The sequence below is a fragment of the Dromiciops gliroides genome, chromosome X (assembly GCF_019393635.1).
Source record: "Dromiciops gliroides isolate mDroGli1 chromosome X, mDroGli1.pri, whole genome shotgun sequence".
In the NCBI taxonomy this organism is placed as follows: Eukaryota; Metazoa; Chordata; class Mammalia; order Microbiotheria; family Microbiotheriidae; genus Dromiciops; species Dromiciops gliroides.
Window position 1 is genome coordinate 73,929,484 of NC_057867.1, and position 23,588 is coordinate 73,953,071.

At 39.3% G+C, this 23,588-nt stretch overlaps 1 protein-coding gene across 15 annotated transcripts in view; it reads left to right on the forward strand.

Moving 5' to 3' along the window:
- The window catches only part of L1TD1 (LINE1 type transposase domain containing 1), a 60,009-nt gene extending 45,914 nt beyond the window's left edge, over positions 1-14,095 (forward strand). For all 15 annotated transcript variants that reach the window (XM_043974384.1, XM_043974380.1, XM_043974381.1 and 12 more), the window contains one exon: positions 11,927-14,095. In XM_043974384.1, the coding sequence (XP_043830319.1) occupies positions 12,679-13,815 (1,137 nt within the window). In that variant the 5' untranslated portion in view covers positions 11,927-12,678 and the 3' untranslated portion in view covers positions 13,816-14,095. The remainder of the gene's footprint in view (positions 1-11,926) is intronic.
- The last annotated feature ends 9,493 nt before the right edge of the window (positions 14,096-23,588 follow it).

Below are 23,588 nucleotides of genomic sequence, written 5' to 3' on the forward strand. Positions count from 1 at the left end.
AGGGTCACACAGCTAGTAAGTGTCAAGTGTCTGAGGCTGGATTTGAATTCAGGTACTCCTGAATCCAAGGCTGGTGCTTTATCCACTGCGCCACCTAGCTTCCCCTTCCATGTTCATTTAACTAGATAAATGCACAGGGGTCAAAATAAAGTGAAAACTAAAGTAGTCAGTATAGTTCAGAACCAATCCTTACTTTCACAACTAGATAAATGTGCTTTTCCATTCAATATAATGCCAAATTGTGGTTTTAGATACTTTTAATCATATTTTTCAAAAGGAACCTTCCATGTCTATGCTCTTTAGGACTTTTTATTTTAGCATAAGTGGACGCTTATTTTGGCTTTCTCAGTTTTCTATTTCATGACTAAGATAATGCTGCCCCTTTGATGCAGATATCTTACTGCTAGGCATATATTCCAAGATGGTCAGTGACAAAAAGAGAAGCTCAAATGCATCAAAATAATTATAGCAGCACATTTTGTAGTAGCAAAGAACTAGAAACAAAGTGAATCACCACGGATTGGGGAATTTGCTCAACAACTTGTGTCATATTAATGCTGCTGTTCTCCAAGAAACAGTGACTATGATGAATTTTAAAAAGTATGGGAAGACAATGAAAAGGAAAGGAAAGTCATATATACAATTCCATAAATGTGAATGTAAAGAACTACTCTCCAAAATGGAAAATGAATTCTGAAAAATTATAATGCCCAAGCTTGGTCTAAAATAAGACATATGAGAAGTGAGTAATCATGAGTGTAGAACTCTTCATATTTTTTCAGTATGAGACTTCCTGTTGTCTTGGTTATGTTGAACTTATTTACTTTGTTGTTATAAGGGATACCAAAGGAGGAAAGATCTATGTGAGAGTAAAACAAAAGCTAGACAAAATTATCTCAGAAAAGAACCATACAGATAATGGAAGAACAGTTTTGTTTGGGGAGTGTGTGAACTTTATTAATCATTACCTTAATTATCTGCTTCATTTAGCATGGCAGAGATGCCTTATGCCTCCATGGGGGCAAGCAACTCACACTCCTACTGCATAGCAGTCTAGACCATTTTGGCTTTTCTGTGGCTTGGCTATCTAACCCAAATGTGCTACTGTGTATTGTCTGTGTAGCCACTGAGATCAGTCATCGATAAGGCCAAAATGACTTATATTCCCTTATGCTGAAATCTCAATATCCCAAGAATTAAAAGCTGAAAGACATACGGCTCCATTATAAATAAATAAATAAATATATTTTAAAACTTTATCAAAGTATATCGCCAAAAATGGCTCACATGTCACGACTCAGTTATTTTTGCTCATTAATTTTCTTTCTTAGAAGCAAATTCAAGACAGATGATGTTAACTTTCACCTTAGCAGTATAACAGACACTTAATGAGCAACTTTCCATAATACACTTTGGCTCCCTGGGGACAGCTCCCTGTTTACATGTGAGCCCCTTGCTGCCCACACTAAGGATTGTTCCTGCTAGATCTTCCCTTGTACTGTCCCCTCATCTTTCATTTCGATGATCATTAAATGCAGTTCACACTGTTTAATCTTCAAACTGCAGCATTAGTAAACCAAGGCCTCATTTATGCATTCATGAGTGTGAAGTGGGTGCTAGGCAAAAGATTTGAACAGATGCTATAGTTCTAATGCTATTTCTAATCATCACATTTATACCCCAAGGATAGTTTCTTCTGCTTTACTCTCCTGTCATGACTTCTCATTACCACAAAATCTTGGTTTTTGCCCATTTTAATAGAATATTTGAATTTTCTTCATAATTGCTTCTGTATCTCTTCATGACAAGTTACAAACAAAGGAAGAAAAAGTCTTGTCAGTTGTACACAAGCCATGTAACTTTATAGCATGAATATTTTCCTCCATAAGTGAGATGGAAGTCCCTAGATATAGGAAGCATAAGCATTGTATGACACTATAATAGAATGACCCTAACTATGCCTAATAGACAGAAAATAGCCAGTTATAATTGTGGAGTCCTTTCCAGATTAGCTATTTACATGTAGTCATGTATTCAAGTGGTTAAAGGGAAGATTAAAATGAAAGCCCAGGGGCTGCTAGGTGGTGCAGTGGATAAAGCACCAGCCCTGGAATCAGGGGGACCTGAGTTCAAATCCAGCCTCAGACACTTACGAGCTGTGTGACCCTGGGCAAGTCACTTAACCCCCATTGCCCCACAAAATAAATTAAAGCCCAACTGGAAGAAATCATTAAATGAAGAAGGTATGGTATGCACTTTAAAATAGATCAGACTGGAGGCTGAAGGTTAAAGATCATGTTCGTGCTTGGAGTTAACACCTTGGAGGCAAGAACATTAAAGACCCTCCAAAATGAGACACATAATCACTCAAAACTTTGCCCTCTTTATATAGGGAGAAAGAAAAATTTAATTCAGTGCAAATGAGAAACTGCTATAAATAAAAGACACTGTCCTAGGTGCTAGTGATGAAAAGGAAAAAAAACCAGAAAAAGTCCCTGCCAGCAAAGAACTTAAATTCTATTGGAATAATACAGAATTTAAGCAAGTGCAATTAATTTGAGTTGAGGGATCACAAATAATGAGACAGGGAATACTTCCCATAGTGGGGCAGGGTTACATTAGAGGAGCTTTGAAGGAAGCTAAGGATTCTAAATACCCTGGGGTAAGGAAGAAAGTGGACTGCTGAGTTGAGGAATCAAGTCACCCAATTTGGCTGGAGAAAAGGGTGGTATATCAATATTGCTATCTTTGGCATTCACTAAAAATGAACAGTGAGATGGCCCTAAAACTCAGTAGGAAGAAGAGAGCAAGCTAAGACCAAGATTTTTTTTTAATATCAATATCCTTCCAGTGGCATGGAAATAATAACAAAAATGATAATGATGATGAGAATAATAATAGCTAGAATTTATATAGTGCTTTAAAATTTACAAAATACTATGAATATTATCTCATTTTATCCTCAGAATAATCCTGGGAGGCAGGTGAGGATGAGAGGTTCAGTGACTTGCCCAGGGTCACACAGCTACTAAGTGCCTAAGGCCCAATTTTAACTTAGATCCTCCAGTCTATCCACTGTACCACCTAACATGCTTTAGATGGAATTCCCATATGAATGAGATCACCAGTCTATAAAATCACATACCAAAGTATATTTTCTTCTTCTTTAAGAAAATTAAATGTAATTGGTGTATTCTCCTCAGTACTGAGAGAAGGCATAGGAAAGGAATTGGCTGTTTGGACTCCAACCTCTATCAGGTCTTACAGAGTGCTGATGTTTTCACAGGTCTCAAGAAGACCACCATATTAACTGAATAAAACAAACCAAAAAAACAGAAAGAAATTAATTTGGGGAAAGGAGTGGCAGAGTGGTACCTGATGTCCTTATAATCACATTTGGACAACGTTTATGAAGCATGCCACACTTACTGGGTGGACAATGGAGTATTAAGGCACATAGAGGTTCTTTCTAATAAGAAACTAAAGAAAAAAACCAAAGTTCAGTTAAATCTCCTGATAAACCAAAAACCAAACCTTTTGTTCCATCTAAAAATCAAACAAATTGGATTTTTCAACCAATCAGTCCCCTGGTAAGTGGTACAAGCTTCAAGTTTTACTCATAGAATCTGACTGAACATATTGGACATCAAAGATTCCTTTACCAGAAATGTATCATCCATTTTCTCATCAATTATTTCTCCCAAAAACTATTTTTCCTAAGCACACAAGAGTAGACAAAGCAAATGAAATGAATTCAAAGTAATTTCAAAGAAAAGCCATCCTAAAAGATGAATGGGAAATTGACAAGATACACAAATCACTTAATTAAAGCCAAAATGTGTGAGAAAGCCCATACTTACAGATGAGAACTAAGAAAAATAGCACCAGGTTTCTTAATCTAATACACTTTTGTCAGCAGTTCCAGGGATGCTACTAGGATGAAGCATGAGAAATCTACAATGTTCCAACAATCCTCCTGTAGTCAAGGGGTCAAGAGAGGACTAAAACTCACACAGCTTCACCCTGTTCTCCTAACCCCCACTGAGTAGTGAGTCCAAGACCAAATTATAGAAACAGCAGAACATTTCATCAAATAAAATGATGGTAATGAGATGACATGCTGAAACATGTATATGGGACACAGCTAAAGAAGTTCCTTTGGGGAACATTTATATCTGTATTTACTTTCATCAACAAAAGAGAGAAAGAAAATTAACGAGTGGAGAACACAACTAATACAAATAGAAGAACAAGTCAAAAACCCAATTAAAAAAAGTTAAAATTATGGAAATATAAGAGCTCAATAAACTTAAAAGCAAAAATCCAATGGAATTGATCAACAAAATTAGGAGTTTGAAAAATTAGTAAATAGTCAATTTGATTAAAAAGAGAGGAAAACTAAGTAATTCACATAAAAATGAGACAAGATAATTCACAACTAAATAAAGGGAATTATCAGAAACTCTTCTGCCCAATTAGATGCTAACAAAACTGATAATATAGAGAAAATAGATGCATACAAAAATATAAATTACCTGAAAAAAAAGAAATTGACTGTTTAAACATTCCAGTAACTGAAAATGAAATTGAATAAACCACATGTGAGCTTTCAAAAGGCAAAAAAACAAACAAGGACTATGTGGATTTACAAGTGAATTATATTAAATATTCAAAGTACAATTAATTCAAATATCACAGAAACTGTTTCCAGTAAGCAGAAAGTAATAGACCGACCCTTCTTTCTATGCCTCTCTAGAAAGATCTCTTTCTATCCAAACATTTTCTTGATACCTTAATGAGGGAAAGACAACGCAGAGAAAGAAAACTAGACCAATATACCTCGTAAACACCAATTAGTAAACTATTTGCTAATATTGAATTAGCTAATAGGGTAAAACAACACCTTAGAAGATTAGCAGAAGAGGGGCAGCTAGATGGTGCAGTGGATAGAGCACCGGCCCTGAAGTCAGGAGGACCTGAGTTCAGATCCGGCCTCAGACATTTAACACTTACTTACTAGCTGTGTGACCCTAGGCAAGTCACTTAACCCCAATTGCCTCACCAAAAAAAAGAAGAAGAAGAAGAAGAGTCAGAAAGAGAAATTTTATTCAAAATAATTACAGAAAGTGTAAACTATTTTGGCCTCATCGTGACATACCAGGGAACTATATGACAAACTACAAAACACTTTGTGGAAATAAAGACAGACCTATATAATTTGAAAAATATCCATTGCTCAAGGGTAGGTCGCACTAATAAACACAATAATAATACCTGAATTCACATACTTATTCAGTGTAATACCAGACTACCAAAGAATTATCTTATAGGGCTAGAAAAAAATAGCAAAAATCATATGAAAGAACAAAAGGTCAAAATTCTTAAGGATAGTAACGAAAAAAAAGCGGGAAATGAATAGAGGCTACTAGTACCAGATCACAATTTGGCACTGGTTCAAAAAAAAAATAGAGGTCAGATCTACATAATATATGGAAGTTAACTGAACAGATTGAACAGAGTGGCTAAAGTTTGATAAACTCAAAATCTTCAATTACTGGGGTAAGCATTATTTGACAAAAATTAAAAAGGAAAACCTGCAAAGCAGTTAGGCAGAAATTATATATTGGGTAATAACTCACATCATATCCAATGATAAAATCTAAAGGGATACCTGGCTTTCTAATTAAAGAGAACATAAGTCAATTACAGGAGCAAGGAAGGGATTGTAGGCAAGATCTGGGGATAGAAGAAGGGGTTGTGACCAAACAAGGAATAGAGAGCACCCTAATTTTGATTGTATAAAATTTAAAAGTTTTTGCACAAACAATACTAATGCAGTTATATCAATAAGGGATACCAAAGGGGGAAGTCTTTGGAACAAACTTCTTTCATAAAGGTCTCATGTCTAACATGTAAAATGAACCGAATCAAATTTGTAAGATTAATAACAGTCATTCCCCAATAGATAAATGGCAAAAGGATACAGACAGTTTTCAGAAATAGAACTCCCAACAAATGTAATTTAATTAGAGCCGCGAAAACAGGTCCACTAACACATTATTGGTGGAGCTGTGGATTGTTTTGGCCATTCTGGAAAGCAATATTGGACTATGCTCCCAAAGTCACTACACTAAGTACACCAATCATTCAGTATTTATTAATTACCTACTATGTGCCAGGCACTGTGCTAAGCTTACAAAAAGAGGCAGGACAGTTCTTGTCCACAAAGAACTTATACCACTAATCCTATTTCTTGAGTAAGTTAAAAAAATAGGGAAAGGATCTTATGTACCAAAACATTTATTGCGGCTCTTTTTATAAGAGCCATAGAAGTAGAGAATAAAGAGGTGAACAACACTAGAGAATAGCTAAACAAATTTTGATATATTAATGTAACAGAATAAGAGATAACAAAACAAACATTGTCAGTTGTGAACTGATTGCAGAGTGAAGGGAGCAGAACTAAGAACAAGTGAATAACAACATTACAGAGAAAGATAATTTCAAAAGCCTTTGGAACTCTGCTCAATGCCATGTCAACTGACAAATCCAGAGGAGTAAAGATGAAACACTCCACTCCTCCTGGTAGCAGGATGATGGACATAAAAGGCAGGCTGAGATGTTAATTTTTGGATGTGGCCAATGTAGAATTTTTTTCTGACTAGGCATATTTATAACATCTCCCAGGCTTCTTTCCTAGAAGTTTTTGTCATGGACTGAGTCTTCTTTCCTGTCTTATAAGGGAAGGGGCTTCACTGAGTATGGAAAGGTGGAAGGAGGCATTTTGAAAATGAAAGTAATACAAAAACAAAAGGCTGAATCAATTCAATTTTAAAACCCCACTGACTCTGGGGGGAGATGGAGGAGGGGAGCTTGAAGGCCACATCTCATCCTCAGTTCCTTAAGGGGTTGAAGACTCATCTTCCACCTCAAAATCTCTGTAACATATTACAAAACCAAATGTTGCCAAAGCAACAATATTAGCTCCTAAATTGATTGGGGCTGAGGGTTGGTGACGAGAATGGGAATCATAACTGTTGACAAAAGGTCTGTAGATTTCCCCTCTGCAACATCTTGAATGCCTCCTTCTCTCCTCTGACACTGCCATCACCCTGGTTGCAGGCCTCATCAACTCATGCTTGGATTATTACTTTAGCAGCATGGTGGTGGATCTTAGGTCACGCCTTGAGAGTCTTTCCCCACTCCAATTCATCTATTCTCCATTCAGTTGCCCAAATTCTCCATCCCACCTTCCAACTCCACCCCCTCAAACTTTAGTGGCTCTCCTGTTGCCACCAGGATCAAGATCAAATACAAAATGCTTTAACTTTCAAAAATCTTTATAACCAGCCCCCCCTTCCAAAACAACATAATCCATCTCTTGCTGGTTTACTTACAGGAAGCCTTTTCCAGTCCCCCCCCCCCTTTTTTTTTGCAGGGCAATGAGGGTTAAGTGACTTGCCCAGGGTCACACAGCTAGTAAGTGGCAAGTGTCTGAGGGTAGATTTGAACTCAGGTCCTCCTGAATCCAGGGCCAGTGTTCTATCCACTGCGCCATCTAGCTGCCCCCAAGTCTTAACCCCAGTAGGTTGTTTCCTTGAATTTACTGAACATTAGGTTATGATATTCAGTTGTTTCTGGATCATGTGGGCCTAATTTGTTATTCTAATAACCAACTTTTTTCTATTTTTGACCTGCATGAAATGTCAGTTTCATTTCAACTTTTCAAAAAAATTCAACAACTGATACCAAGGAAAGTCACAATCATCCCTTTCCCACAAGGACCTTATGTTTTATTGAGGGGAACATTATGCATATGTAATTATTTAAAGAATATTATATAAAATATTTTTATAAAGTAATTTCACAGGGTACTAGCACCTGGAGTGGAGCACGTAGGAGAGGTCTTGTGTAGCAAGTAACCCTTGAATTGGACTTTGAAGGAAGTTTGGCTTTCTCAGAGGCAGGAGTTAGGAAGGAGTACGTTCCAGCCTTAGGAGACAGCTTATATAAAAGTATAAGGCATGGAAATGTAGAGTGCATCTAGTTATCCTGGATATATTATAATACACACACACACACATGTATACATATATATATACACACACAGATGTGGCATATATTTATAAGTATAGACATATATCTCTGCGTGTGTGTATACATACATACATACATATTTTCGATTTTTTTAATGTGGGACAGTGCTGAACAGATCCATTGTGGTATGAGCCAGTATACAAAAACCAGATGTTAGATGACCTCACTTTTAGATGATAACAGGTGTTAGAAGGAAGCTGCACAGCAAACCTGGTGGGCCCAATGTGATGCTATGGAGTAAAGATGCAAATGTGTCAGGAGAGTTCATAAATGAACCCAACTGGCTTCACTGGCCAGTTTGGCTTCAATTCTAAGCTTTCAAACACTCTGTTTCTCCTATAAGATCCAGGCATGATGACAGGCACCTACAAACCAGATGTATTGTTAATTGCCATGGGGATATAGATTTTCTGCAAATCTCCCAAAGACAAGGTAAAGAAAAATGGAAAATCAGTCTGGACAATCTGTATGAAGAGGGACAGAGGGCAGCATTTTTGAATTTAGGGCACAGTGTCAAAAAGTAGCTTTGGTAAGTAAAGCTAAGGGTAAATCAGTATCACCTGCAAGCTCAAAAAATGGGGTGGAAATAAGCTAAGCAGTCCAAGCCCAATCCTCCTGGAAGGTTTTCTAATGACCTAACAACATTCTCACAATCTAAGAGGAAAAGAGACAAGAAGTTACCATCAGAGACCTCTGCAGTTAAGAAAAAAAAAGAATGACCCAACTCTATTGGAGGGAGGGGAATTAAAGGTACTTTACCTTAAAAGGACAGGTTTATTCCTTACCTTTTCTTTCTTTCTTTTTAAATTCTAGGTTATTATTTATATGTTTTCCCATCATCTTTATTTCCTCTGTATCCATGCTCTGGACCCCTCCCAGACAGTCATCTTTTGTATAAAAAAAACTAAAAATAGGAAGAAAAAATATCCCAAATTGATCAACACATCAAAGAAACCCTAACATTCTATTTTAATGTTCCACAACTGTGAAGCCTTCAATGCTTCCAAAATACTCTAGGAGGTGCTTTCTCATATGTCTTCTTTGGGGTCAAATTTATCGAAATCAGTTTCAGTTTTCTTGTTGCCCTTTTTATTCCTGTTGTGGGATCTTTGAGTGTGTTTTTCCTGGCTTTGTTTTTATCACTTTGCAAAACTTCTTTAAATCTCCCTGTGCTTCTCTGTATTCAGTGTGGTCCTAGTTTCTTATAACACAGTAATATTCCATTACATCCATGTACCACAATTTTTAGCCAGTCCTCAGTCTTTTTTACTTCCTTTCCAATTATTTGCTACAAGAAAAGTGTTTCTTTAAATATTTTGGTCTTTATGGAGCCTTTCTTTTGATCAATGATCTCCTTATGGTATATGGCTAGCCTTGGAATCTTTGGGTCAGTGTGTGGTCATTTTAGTCACCTTACTGGCATAATTCCAACTTGCTTTTCAGAATGGTTCATATAGTCCACAGCTTCACCCACAATGCATTAGCACACCTGTATTTCTATGATCCATTTTGCATTGATTATTTCCATCTTTGGTCATCCATCAGTTTCCTAATTTTGGAATATGATATAAACTATTGTTCTAAGCATCACTGGGCTGTCCTTGCCTGCAATGCTTTCTCTCCTCATCTGTACCTCCTGACTTGCCTGGCTTCTTTCCAGACCTAGCTTAAAGTCCCACCTCTTACAAGAAGCCTTTCGCAATCCCTTTTAATTCTAGTTCGTTCCCTCTATATATCCTTTATGTTGTCTCTTCCATTAGACTGTGAGATCCTCCACATAGGGACTCAGCTTATGCCTTTCTTTATATCTCCATCACTAAGCACAGTAGCCAGTACATAGTAAGCACTTAGTAAATATCTAGTGAGTCACATCCAAGTTTTTCCCCATAATGGTTAGATCAGTTCATACCTGGGAAAGGAAGGGAATAGCCAGGCAGTGTGCTAAGCAATTTAAAAACATTATCTTATTTGACCCTCACAACAACTCCATGAGGTAGGTGCTATTTTTATTTCCCATTTTATAGGAAAGTGAGTCAAACAGAGGTTAAGTGATTTGCCTAGGATCCCAAAGCTAGTGTCAGAGACCAAACTTGAACTCAATTGTTCCTAACTCATGACCTAGTGTACCACCAGCTGCCTCCACCAGTAGTTCAGTAAGCATTTTTTACATAATCTTGCCCTTCTCCCTTCCCATTCCTCTACTAAATCAAATCTCATGCCATAAAGCTTTATGTGTAGATATTCTTTCAAGATTTTAATGTGCTATAAGAAAATGACATAATTTTTTTTTACTTACTCCCTTCTTCATTATTATATCTTTCCTCTTTCTCCCCACCAGAATTTTGGCTTGTGCCTTTTTTCTATGCCTTGCCTAGTTTTCTCCCTGATAACTTCCTCCCATTTTTTTCTTCTGTGGGAGGGAGAAGAGAGAGATGGAGCAGTGTTAGGGAATGGTACACTTGGGACTGCAAGGAGCAAGGATCATTGAACATAGGTTAGTCTTTCCAAGAAATGAATTTGAAAAATGTGAATATGCAATACTTTGGGTTGCCAACTACTTCTTTTCCAAGGTTATCCTTGCTCCCTCCCCCTGACCAACAAGAATAAAGGGTCACAATTACAGTGCATCTGCATGGGGAACTTAAGAGCTAACATGATTTGCCCCGCCTTTGGAGAAAACAGCTAAGTAAGACCTGTGGTGATGCCGACTCCAACAACTATATATCTTGCTTAGATACAAATTTAACTATATTGACAAATGTACATGCAATTTGGAGAGGTTTACTGTCTTCTAAAGAGAACCCTGAGACAGTGTCTTTTCAGAGACTATGGTAGTGAAAGGAGTTATAGCTTATCAAAAAAGGGGAAAAGGCAGCTATTGCTATACCAAGGAATACCCCGCTTTGCAGCTTTCCTTCTCTATCTATGCAATCATGGAATGAATACACTGCAGATTTACTGAAGCGGCCAATCAGTATACCTGTGACCTGTGACCCAGAGCTCAGCTGACAGCTCCTTTCTCTGGCCACACTCTGTGCTCCTTCATTCCATTTAAGTCTTGCCCTAATCCTATTCTTCCATCATATCCACAGGATGATCCGTGTTCTATTGTTAGCTGGCCTTATTATTAGACGGGTGTGAGGTCTCCTAAAAAATTATTTGATTTCATCTATGGGCCCTACTCTTTTGTCTCCCCTCTGCCCCCCAGAGAATATAAGCTTCGTGAGGGGAAGGGAAAACAAGGTTCATTTTGTCTTTGTATCACTTGTGCTGAGCACACCATGCTTGTGCTTGATAAAAAATCTACTGAATGGAAAATTATCATCAACATCTTACAAAGGAGGAAAATCTCAGCTCAAGGATGTTAGGAGATTTACTTAGTGATTACACAGCTAGTAAATGCTGAAGCCAGGGGTGGCAAGTCTCAGCACAGGTACCAGAAGGAAGTAGGGACCCATGGGCAGTCTTGTGGTAAGGAGAATAACAAGGACAGGCAAGCAGACAAATGTTTAGACCAAAAGAAGGGGTGTCAGGCAGTTATCTTACAAGTGGGGAGGCAGTTGGCACTGGGAACTCTGGAGGAGGGTGACTCAGAAGGTGAGCAGGAAGCAAGGACAGAAAGAAGGTCATGAGCTCAATGAAGTGCTGGGAAACTGCAAGTGAAAAGGGGCAGTGCTTGCAAGTGTAGATACAACCACAATCCAGGAAGATTCCCTCCTTCTTAATCTCTCCCCTCTCCCCAACCCTCTTCTCCTGTCTCTCACTGCCCCCCCCCCAGTCTGGCTACTCTATGGAAGTCAATACCATTTGGTCCCTATCTCTTTTACAGGGCAAGTGGAAGGAAACCGGTCTGAGCAACTAACAACACCCTTGGTTGGAGTCAAGATGATGGATTAGGGGCAGACACTCAGCTGAACTCTCCCAACATTCCTTTCCAAACAACTTTAAAATAACACTTCACATCAAGTTTTGGAGTGGCAGAACCAACAAAAAGGTTGGGGTGAGACATTTTTCTGGCATAAGGAAACTTAAGAGGTCAGCAAGAGGACTCTGTAACATAGGGGTGTAGAGGCCTGACCAGAGCTGGTCCAACAGTGGCTGCAGTAGCAGCAGATTTGGGAGCTCTCAGCTCAGAAACGGTAAGGGTGGTTGTATAAGTGGTCAGAAAGAGATTATTATAGACCCTTTGCTGGTACAGGTACAGCTGGTGCTGATTGACAACTCTAGCCCATAAGCAGTTCTGGATTGCAGTTCCAGGGAAGAGAGGAGTGCTAGTGGTTAGAACAAGGAAGCAGAGGCCCTGGTCAAAATTCCAAAGCAAAGAAGAGGATTAGCAATTGTGGCTGCAGAGTACTAGGGGCCCTTCTAGAGTAGACTAGAGTGTATAATAGGAGAGCAGTGACCACACTTCTCCCAGGATTATACTACCTTGGAAACACCAAAAACTTTCTGACTCTGAGAAATTACCCTGAAAACAGCAGCAAGAAAAAACCTAAAGCAAGTTGACAGTGCCTCCCCACCCCCAGGTGAGTAGAGCCTAACTTTCACATCAAGTTCAAAGTCAAGAAATAGGCTGCGAAAATGAGCAAACAAAAAAAGAATATGTCAGGAAAAGGCTATTACAATGGCAGGGATGACCAAGACAGCTCAGAAGCTTCAGGCAAATCAAAGAAAAATGCCAATTGGTCCCAGGGCCAGCAAGAAATACTGGAAGAGTTAAAGAAAGAGATAAGAGTAGTAGAGGAAAAATTGGGAAGAGAAATGAGAGTGATGCAAGAAAACTATGAAAAGAAGATTACCACCTTGGCAAAACAGGCCCAAAAAAATACTGAAGAAAATAACACCTTAAAAAACAAAATTGGCCAAATGGCCAAAGAGGCATGCAAATCCACTGAAGAGAAGAACTCCTTAAAAACAAGAGTTGGCCAGATGGAAAAGGATGTGCAAAAATTCAGCGAAGAAAAGAACTTCCTGAGAAGCAGAATTGGCCAAATGGAAAAAGAGGTCCAAAGTCTCACTGAAGAAAAAAATTCCTTAAAAATGAGAATGGGGCAAGTGGAAGCTAATGACAACATGAGACATCAAGAAACGGTGAGACAGAATCGAAAGAATGATAGAATAGAAGAAAATTTGAAATTTCTCATGGGAAAAACAAATGACCTGGAAAATAGATCGAGGAGAGATCATTTAAGAATTATTGGATTACCTGAATGCCATGATCAAAAGAAGAGCCTGGAAATCATTTTCCAAGAAATCATCAAGGAAAACTGCCCCAATATTCTGTATCCAGATGGCAAAATAGAAATTGAACGCATCCATCGATCTCCTCCTGAAAAAGATCCCAAGATGAAAGCTCCCAGGGATGTCATAGCCAAATTCCAGAATCCCCTGATCAAAGAGAGAATACTTCAAGCAGCCAGGAAGAAACAATTCAAATACCGTGGAGCAACTGTCAGGATCACACAGGATTTGGCACCTTCCACACTGAAGGAGCGGAGGGCTTGGAATATGATATTCCGGAGGGCAAAAGAGCTCGGATTACAACCAAGAATAACCTACCCAGCAAGACTGAGCATTATCCTTCAGGGGAGAAGATGGGCGTACAATGACATCGATGAGTTTCATGCATTCCTGATGAAAAGACCAGATCTGAACAGGAAATTTGACCTTCACAAACAAGATGCCAAGAGGCATAGAAGGGTAAACATGAGAGAGTAAGGGGCTCAGTAAAGTTAAAGAGTTTATGTTCCTATATGGAAGATGATTCATGTAATTCCTAAGAACTTTATCATTATTAGGACAGTTAGAATAGAAGGAGTCTGCATAGACAGAGGGTACAGGTATGAGTCGATTATATGTTGGAAAGATCTCCAAAAAGTGAAGGGGTGAGAAAGAGGTGATGCACTGGAATGAGGGGGAAGGGAGAGGTGGAAGAGGGAAAATTTTCTCACATGAAAGGGGCAGGCAAGAAAGAGCTTTTACTGTGTTGGGGAAAATGGGGTGGGGGGTGGGGGGAGGGGAGGGGAGGGGAGGGGAGGGTTGTGGGTAATGTGTGAACCTCACTCTCATCAGAATTGGTTCAAAGAGGTTCAGTTGTATATATAAATGTTACTCATTCAATAGTAAAATTAGGAAGGGAAGGGGATAAAAGAATGGGGGGGGGGAATAAAGGGGAGGGTGGATTAAGGGAGGCATTGGTTAGAAGCCAAATAGACTTTTGAGGAGGGACAGGATAAAAAGAGAAGAAATAAAAGAAAATGGGATAGAGGGAAATACACAGGAATCATAACTGTGAATGTGAATGGGATGAGCTCACCCATCAAACAGAATAAGAAAGCAGTGTATCTAATCATAATCAAACAAGAATCCAATAATATGTTATTTACAAGAGACATACTTAAAACTGAAAGGACATACACCCAGAGTTAAAATAAAAGACTGGAATAGAAATCTAATTACTTCACCTGTAAAAAGGCAGTGGTAGCCATCATAATCTTAGACAAAGCAAAAGCAAATTAGACCTAAATAAAAAAAAGAGATAATCAAGGAAACTGTTTTATGCTAAAAGGTGCCACAGACAATGAAGTAATATCAAACATTTTTACAGCAAGTTTCTCTGATAAAGGCCTTATTTCTCAAATATATACTGAGCATAGGACCGAGTCAAATTCATAAAAATAACAGCCATTTCCCAGTTGATAAATGGTCAAATGATATGAACAGTTTCCAGAAAACAAAATCAAATTTATCAATAGTCACGTGAAAAAATTTTCTAAAATCACTATGGATTAAATGGAAAATGCAAATTAAAACAATTCTTAGGTACCACCCTCATACCTTATCAGAAATAACAACTGCTGGAGGGGATGAGGAGACAATAGATACACTAATGTGGTGGAGTAGTGAACTGGTCCATCCATTCTGGAGAACATTCTGGAACTATGCCCAAAAGGCTATAAAACTGTGCATACCTTTTGACCCAGCAAAACTACCACTTCCTGTATCCCAAAGAGAGGAAAGCAAAAAAAAAAGGATATGCACAAAAATATTTATCAGCTCTTTTTGTGATGGCAAAGAATGGAAATCAAGGGGATTCTCATCAGTTGGGGAATGGCTGAACAAGTTATGGCATATAAGTGTGAGGGAGTACTATTGTGCTATAAGAAATGATGAGGGAGATGGTTTCAGGAAAACATGGGAAACCTATATGAATGATGCAAAGTGAAGTGAGAACAACTGGGAGATCACTGTGCACAGTAACAACAAGATTGCAGTGAGGATCAGCTGTGAAAGACTTGGCTACTCTGATCAATATAATGGACAGTTCCAAAGGACTCATGATGAAAAAATGTTATCCACCTCCAGAGAGAGAATTGATTGAACTGAGTGCAAATCGTATAATGTTCTCACTTTATTGTATTTGTAATGTGGATATGTGTTTTGCATGATGTTTTCACATGTGTAATTAATGTCAGTGTTGCTTGCCTTCTCAATGGGTGGGGGAGGGGTGAAAGGGAGGGAAATCTGGAACTCAAAATTGAAAAAGAAAATAATGTAAAAGTAAATAAATAATAAATTTAAATGTTAAAGAGGAAAACTACAAAATTAAAAAAAAAATAAAAGATACCCATTTAAAAAATAACCACACTTGGTTGATGAATTTGATGTGTATTGTTGGTTAGTTTTGCTGAACACATTTATGTTCTCCCCTCACCCCAGCCCCCTTTTATTCCTTATTTTAAGGAGACTATCAGTGAGAGGGAAATAAAGGATACATTTTAAAATGAAGATATAGAAAAATGTAAATAAAAATACACTTGAAAAGGGTTATATCCCCCCTTCCTTTCATTGCTGAGGTGGTACACAGTACCTGTAAGAATGTCAAAGGCAAAGCTGGTGGGTTTTGCTGCTGTCTTCTTTCCTGTCTTATAAGGGAAGGGGCTTCACTGAGTATGGAAAGGTGGAAGGAGGCATTTTGAAAATGAAAGTAATACAAAAACAAAAGGCTGAATCAATTCAATTTTAAAACCCCACTGACTCTGGGGGGAGATGGGGGAGGGGAGCTTGAAGGCCACATCTCATCCTCAGTTCCTTAAGGGGTTGAAGACTCATCTTCCACCTCAAAATCTCTGTAACATATTACAAAACCAAATGTTGCCAAAGCAACAATATTAGCTCCTAAATTGATTGGGGCTGAGGGTTGGTGACGAGAATGGGAATCATAACTGTTGACAAAAGGTCTGTAGATTTCCCCTCTGCAACATCTTGAATGCCTCCTTCTCTCCTCTGACACTGCCATCACCCTGGTTGCAGGCCTCATCAACTCATGCTTGGATTATTACTTTAGCAGCATGGTGGTGGATCTTAGGTCACGCCTTGAGAGTCTTTCCCCACTCCAATTCATCTATTCTCCATTCAGTTGCCCAAATTCTCCATCCCACCTTCCAACTCCACCCCCTCAAACTTTAGTGGCTCTCCTGTTGCCACCAGGATCAAGATCAAATACAAAATGCTTTAACTTTCAAAAATCTTTATAACCAGCCCCCCCTTCCAAAACAACATAATCCATCTCTTGCTGGTCTACTTACAGGAAGCCTTTTCTAGTCCCTCCTCCTTTTTTTTGCAGGGCAATGAGGGTTAAGTGACTTGCCCAGGGTCACACAGCTAGTAAGTATTAAGTGTCTGAGGCTGGATTTGAACTCAGGTCCTCCTGACTCCAGGGCTGGTGCTTTTATCCACTGCACCACCTAGCTGCCCCTCCAGTCCCTCTTAATTCTAGTGCCTTCTTCCTTTTAATTATTTATTTCCTAATTTTCTTGTATATGGCTTCTTTATACATATTTGTTTGTTTGTTGTCTCCTTCATTAATAATGAGTTCCTTGAGGGCAGGAGCTGTCTTTTGCCTCTTTTTTGTATTCCCAGGACCTAGCAGTGCCTGGTACATGGTTGTTGCTTAATAAATATTTATCGCTGGACAGATTTTTGGCCATAGCAATTCTCCAAGAGTATGGCTGCCCCTGATCCAACTGAGAAGCTGCATTGAAATTTCCCTATATTCAAACATTCATGGAAAGACTTCCTAAGCCAAGAACAAGAATCAGACCCCAGATGGCAGGTTCTTATTGTGGGCCAGGGGACAGATCCATTAAACAGTGCTGAACTCAAAGTTGATCTTAAGAGACTCCAAGACTCTGCTTCAAATTCACAGACTATAGAGAATGGAAAACATGGAACTGCCCCTTCCCCACAGTCCCCTTCGGGTTTACACAGAGAATTGGGGTTTGGACTATTTTCCCTGTTTTCTTCAGTAAAACTGAGGCCTAAGTTATTGATCTCAGAAGTCCCTGAATTAATTTTAAATACACTGTAAGGATACCTGGTTTTTTACATTCATTTTTCTTTTCGTTGTAGAAAAACGGTGTTCTCTTCTATTTTCATCCCTTAGGATGGTAGAAACCTCTGCTGCCATAGCCTTTTACATTCAAAACTATATACATATAGATAAGCCTATTATACATATATTGTCTACATACATATGTGTGTATGTATTTCTTGTTCTTTCTAGGGTTCTATATATTAGGGACAAGATAGCATAAAAATCCCAAACTACTCTCCATACAGAAAAGAAGTAAACTAATCCATGAAAAGAAAAAAATCATACTAGAAACTCATAAACTGATAGCATTCTTAAGAAATTAACACATTAAAATAATTTGAATCTAGTTTTACCATCTTTATGGCTAAACCAATTGTTCTGATTTGTTATTTTAGTTAGATTATTGAACATTTTAAGCCATCTCTACTGTCTTGCTGCTTTTCCCGCTAGCCTTTAACAAATCCAACAACTTTTTAAAAAAACGCAGCCTCGCTAAATAACAGAGGTATAACAGCCATCAGTGACTAAGAATAACTTCATAGGATAAAACAAAGCTAAAGCCTAGATGCCCTCTGCCTCCACAGTCCAGCAGTGATCTTCTGGCACAGGCCCAAGCTGTGGTGAAAGTACATGAGAAGGCTGGGCAGAGTGCAAAAGGTGGCATTCTTCAGAAAAAGCCAAGAAGTGGCAACTATCTAGAAAGATGGATGAGATAACGTACAGCAAGAGATAGACTAGGGTAGCACTGCTAGCCTTTTCACCCAATTTACACATCTCATGGTACATGTGTCATCTCTAGCTTGCTTTCTGCCATGTATAATATGATCTACCTTTTCCCTGTCTTTGATTTAACTCTGTATCCAACACTCTGAACCAGTAGCCTCTTTCATGTCTTCTCTTTTTCGAGGTAATCTATGTAGCAAAACATCTCCCCAGGATCTGAGAGATTCTGTGCATCTTTGTCTGTACTCTAACTGCCTCTCTCAGGAGCACAAGCTCTGTATAAGCTCTCTCTCTGTATCCCTAATTTGTCTCAATCATCACATCTCTTCAAAAACACTATTATTTCTCTCCAGTTCTTCCCTGTTCTTTCACATATCCTCTGTCTTCATCTGTAAAATAACAGACTTGAGACACAAGGGACCTAAGGGAACCAAACCCTTCTTAGTGAGCTGATTATCATATGGTTACAAACCCTAGCATCAAAGTTGTTTGGTCCAGCTAGCATTAAATAGCCTTAGAAAGCCCTGTCTCTTGGTGATGGCAAATAACTACACTAGAAATCTCTGAATAATTTCCCACTTTATTTTATGATACAAACAAAGAAGACCAATTCTAACTTTCTATCTCTATGAAGAAAAAAAGTTGTAGCAGCTGTGTTCCTTCACTTGGTGAACCAGGGCCTGGCTGAGGTGCCAGTAAGATGCCCCTCTTCCCCATTGTGCTGGGAGGCAGGGAAACCTGGATTTCAGGGGCATTCATGTGGCCTTAAAACAATAGCAACCTCCCCCTGGACCCATGCTTTTATATACTGATAAAAAGCCGCAGTCATGGAAGATCCCGTTCAGGGTGCACATCTGTACCTAGGAGACACCGACTGGAGATTCCAGGGCCAAGCAGGACAGATGTGCAGACCTCAAAGAACCTGCATGGAGCCAGGATTCCTCCAAAACCTAATAGCCTACCAGGTACTACAGACTTCTCCTGACTCTGCATTTCCAAAATGCATCCAAAGCGGTCCAGGGAGGAGATGTGTGGAGAACTGCTTTGTAAGTGTTCTGATGCCATGTGATCCGGCCACATCATGAAACCAATATCCCCAATCAATTGCCTTGACTGCTAGACAGGAGTTTAGGCCTTCAAACTTCCACTCCTGGGCTTTTCAGTGTTCAGACTGATATCCAGCAGGAGCCAGCCCTTTTTATATATTCTCCCCAGCCATGATCCACTCACTGACCCAAGAATGTGTATGACCACCCCAAAATCAGTGACATCACAGAAGCCCAGAGCATGATATGATGAGGGAGGAAACATTTTTACCACAAATGGGAACTTGTTCTTTTTAAATGACATACCATGCACAATGTTGATCATATATGCCACCTGGCTTTTAAATGGCCAAATTTGGGGCAAGGCACATAAAAAAGGGCTGGATCTTTAAGATTCTTTCCTATGGATACAGTGCTATAGGAGACACAGTGATCACAGAAAACCACATGTAGACTGAACATTTCAAAGGCACAGAGAGATACACTTAAAGCTGTAGGACTGATTGAGTGAATCAATCACCCTGTCCCACAGGCCTGATAACTTTTATCAAGTAAGAGTTTGTCAAGGAACTACAGGTGAGCAAGGCCTAAATATGTCTATTGAATCAATCAATCCAAGGTTTTAGGTTAAGCATTGTAAGGGGCTAAAATTCTAGCTAGTCTGTCTAAAATATCTAATGAGTGGTCGCCAATAAATCAGAAGCTTTAGCAAGAGTTAGACTTTTAAGCATTTAAGGAGAATAAGAATTTGGTGGAGAGAGAGTGAAAGAGGCCTAGATTCAGCTATCTATCTCAGGAAGCCCACATTTCTGCTCCACTCTCCATGAGAGTCCTGACAAAAAAAGAGAAAACCACCCCTTTTTCATCCCACAAGCCTCCTGTGAAACTGAGAACATCCCATCCACACGCACACACAGCTCCAAGCTAATTGGCTGGTAGCTTTGATAGACAGTACCCACGAGCAAACGTCACTTTCTGACGCCAAAAAAAAAGCTGCATGGCTTGCCCTCAGACGCCTTCTCCTCGTGGTGGAGCTTTCCTACAGTAACTCTTCAGCAGGTGGCGTCACTCCAATCATTACAGTATGAAAAGTTATCCATCACTTCAGTTACATTTCACAGTAAGTATATTCAGATTGGTTAAGGAAACTGAGTCAGTACCTTGGGATTTTGTATAAAATAGCAAGCTTTTGGGAAGCCCAAGCATTTGAACATTGGGCAGGTTGGCAGTTTCACCCAAACACCTGAGTTGGAATCACTCATCTGTGTTCGGTGGGGGTGATGGTGGAATGGTGTAGGGAGTAGGGAGAAGAAAAGAATAGTTTCAATCCAGGCTTGGTCTCATCCTCTGCCTTTTCACCCAAAGAAGATCTCGTGAACTTAGAAGGGTCACAAGAATTTAGGGTTTCCATTACTGATCTAGTTCTAAAAGACTCCTTGGAAAATCTGATGGTAGTATCTATATGGCATTAAGGACAGACTGGGTATGATGAGAAAAGTTAGCCTCAAGTCTCTACAGGGTGTCGAGCAGAAAATGATACCAAAGGGTAAAGTCTTAATGCCTTGAGCAAAGGGCCTTCCAGGAGCTCCAAGTTAGCCGTGCATCATGTTTGCTGAGCTAGAACTTATTTTCTCCTGAATTTTAAATGTACTTGTGGAAGAATATATCAAAGAGTTACATTTGAAGGGAGGTTTTGTAACCAATGATTCTATGCCACCTTATTAAACACCCCTAACTAAAGGCTAATAATGCCTGGATTGATATCAACTGATAATCACAGCAGGAAACACACAACTCGGTGCTTGTCAGTTAAATCAAGTACTAGAATCCTGCCCCCCTTAGCCCTTAGAACTCTTGGTCCTCTTAAAACCATTGGTGGAGATTTAGTTGTTGTTGTTTGTCCTTTGTTCTCAAAGAGGACCATGATAGATGTCATGACTTGCAATGCATTGGATTTAAGTGAGGAAGGGCTATGCAAAGTCACCAGCCTCATTCTCTCCTCTGGATCCATCCGAGTCCAGTGGCAAGATATAGATCAGGTTGGCTAGAGATGGCCCTGGATACTTAAGGCAATTGGGGTTATGTGACTTGCCCAAGGTCATATAACTAGTAAATGTCTGAGGTCAGATTTGACCTCAGATCCTCCCAACTTTAGGGCCAGTGCTCTATTCACTGTGCTACCTAGCTGCCCCAGAGATTTAGTAGCCCACCTCTGATGACCTTGCCTCCTAGTGCTAGTGGGAGTTGGAACAGTAAATTTGAAGCATAAGCTATATACTGATAGTGAGATAAACAGGAAGCTAGCAGAAGAGAGTGAAAAAGAACGTTGTGGCAACAAAGAGAAGGCATTAACAAACAAATGCTAGCAACATGGAGACAATATGGACATGAGGGTGACTGAGCTTGGATACCAAAGAGGAGCATGGTCTTACAATAATTGTATCAGGAGCACCAAATCATATAATAGGGTCTGATTTATGACAAATGTTAAGGAAAAATGAAAAAATAAACTCTTGCTGTTTTTTCTTCCCTAAAGAAATTAGGGAAGTTCAGAGGAAAACTGAGGTGTTTTTTTTTTTTTTTAGGAAAAATGAGTTCTGTTTTAGACATGTTTCTTTATACAATATATGTCTTGCAAGATACAGGCACTATACTGGCTATCTTTGCTTATTTTTCTTTGTCACAAAGTAGGATTTAATGTAAAGGCAAAGGCATGAAGTTAACAATGAGCCCCAAAGAAGAGAGGTGAAAAGATCCTCCCTGTCATTTCAGTGTGGGTATGAATTGAAGACTTCTTCCAATATGCTGTTTCATTTTGCTGAATTTTATCTCCCACTTTTAAAATTTTAAAATTCTTCCTTATGAGGGATCAGTATGAGGAAATGGAGGTGATGTTAAAACATTGTTAGTGAAAACCATTTTTAAAAAGAATACATGGGAGAGATGAAAAACAAGAGATTATGGCCATAAGGGAGAATTTCAGAACTCCTTGGATGATATAACAGGTGGGACAGTTACAGGAGACAGTGACATCAAGGGCATACGCATCCCTGGGAAATGCTACTGTACTTGAGTGAAAGTATAGGTCACGGGAGTTAAAGAAGAAGGTGATGATGATGAGCTGGGAGGTCACAATGATTAAGAAGATCTCACTATATATACTGATGTCTCCAAGTAATCCAACAGGGGGTAGATTCAGTTGGGAGAGAGAGGGTATTGTGGGGGAAGTAATACTGTGATCCAGGTACTGGATTTTCTAAGAAAGGTGGAAGGGTAAATTAGCGAGTAGTAGATTTCACCAATTAGCTTCTAGATGGACACACTTGACCTCAAAAGAAGAGAGGCTGTTAAGTGATGGTGGCAGAAGGAGGGTTTGGAAATAGCTGGAGTGAGGAATAAGCCACCTCTCACATCAGTGGTTGAGGCTTGGCAAAAGCAGTTGTGAAGGGCCTTTGGGGTCAGGGTGGAGTGACTGGTTAGTGCTGCAATTGGGTCACAGCTTTATTTTGGGCCACACAGCATGGAGCCTTGCGGTTCCATCTCAGTTCCAAATCCTAGGGACTAGTGACTTCTTCTTCTTTTTTTTTTTTTTTTTTTTGGTGAGGCAATTGGGGTTAAGTGACTTGCCCAGGGTCACACGGCCAGTAAGTGTTAAGTGTCTGAGGCCGGATTTGAACTCAGGTACTCCTGACTCCAGGGCCGGTGCTCTATCCACTGCACCATCTAGCTGCCCCAACTAGTGACTTCTTAATATGCTTGTGAAGAGTCTGGGTAGATGGATTCAGTTTAGAAACAGGTATCCACCAAGCTCTGCCCCCCATTCCTTAGGTAACAACGAAGAGGGAACCAGTGCACCTCAGGTCTTTCAAAAAAGAGGAGTCAATTACAGGTGGGGGAGTTGGTGTGTGCAAATACACAGAGGCTGGAAAAAGCATTATGAGATTAGGAGTAGGTTGGAGGCAGACTGGGGAAGGTCTTTACTGCCAAGTTAAGAAATTTATATTTTGCTTAATAGACAATAGGGAGCCACTGAAAGATTTTGAGCAATTGAGTAATCAGTCCCGTATAGGAGGAAGATTGTTCTGGCAACAATGTGAAAAATGGAGTGAGAAACCACTTAGATTATTGGAGTGAGATCATGAGGATATTGTCAGTAAGATAGTTAATAAGAAAATATTAAATGCCTCCTAGGTGCTAGGCATTGTGTTAAGTACTAGGGATACCTTGGGGTCATAAGGAAGAGACAGAATGCTCTAACTATATCACCTGCTTTCATAGTATTATAGAGTTGATTCTACAAGGTATCTCAGGTCCTCTCATTTCACACATGTAGGAAGTGAGGAGCA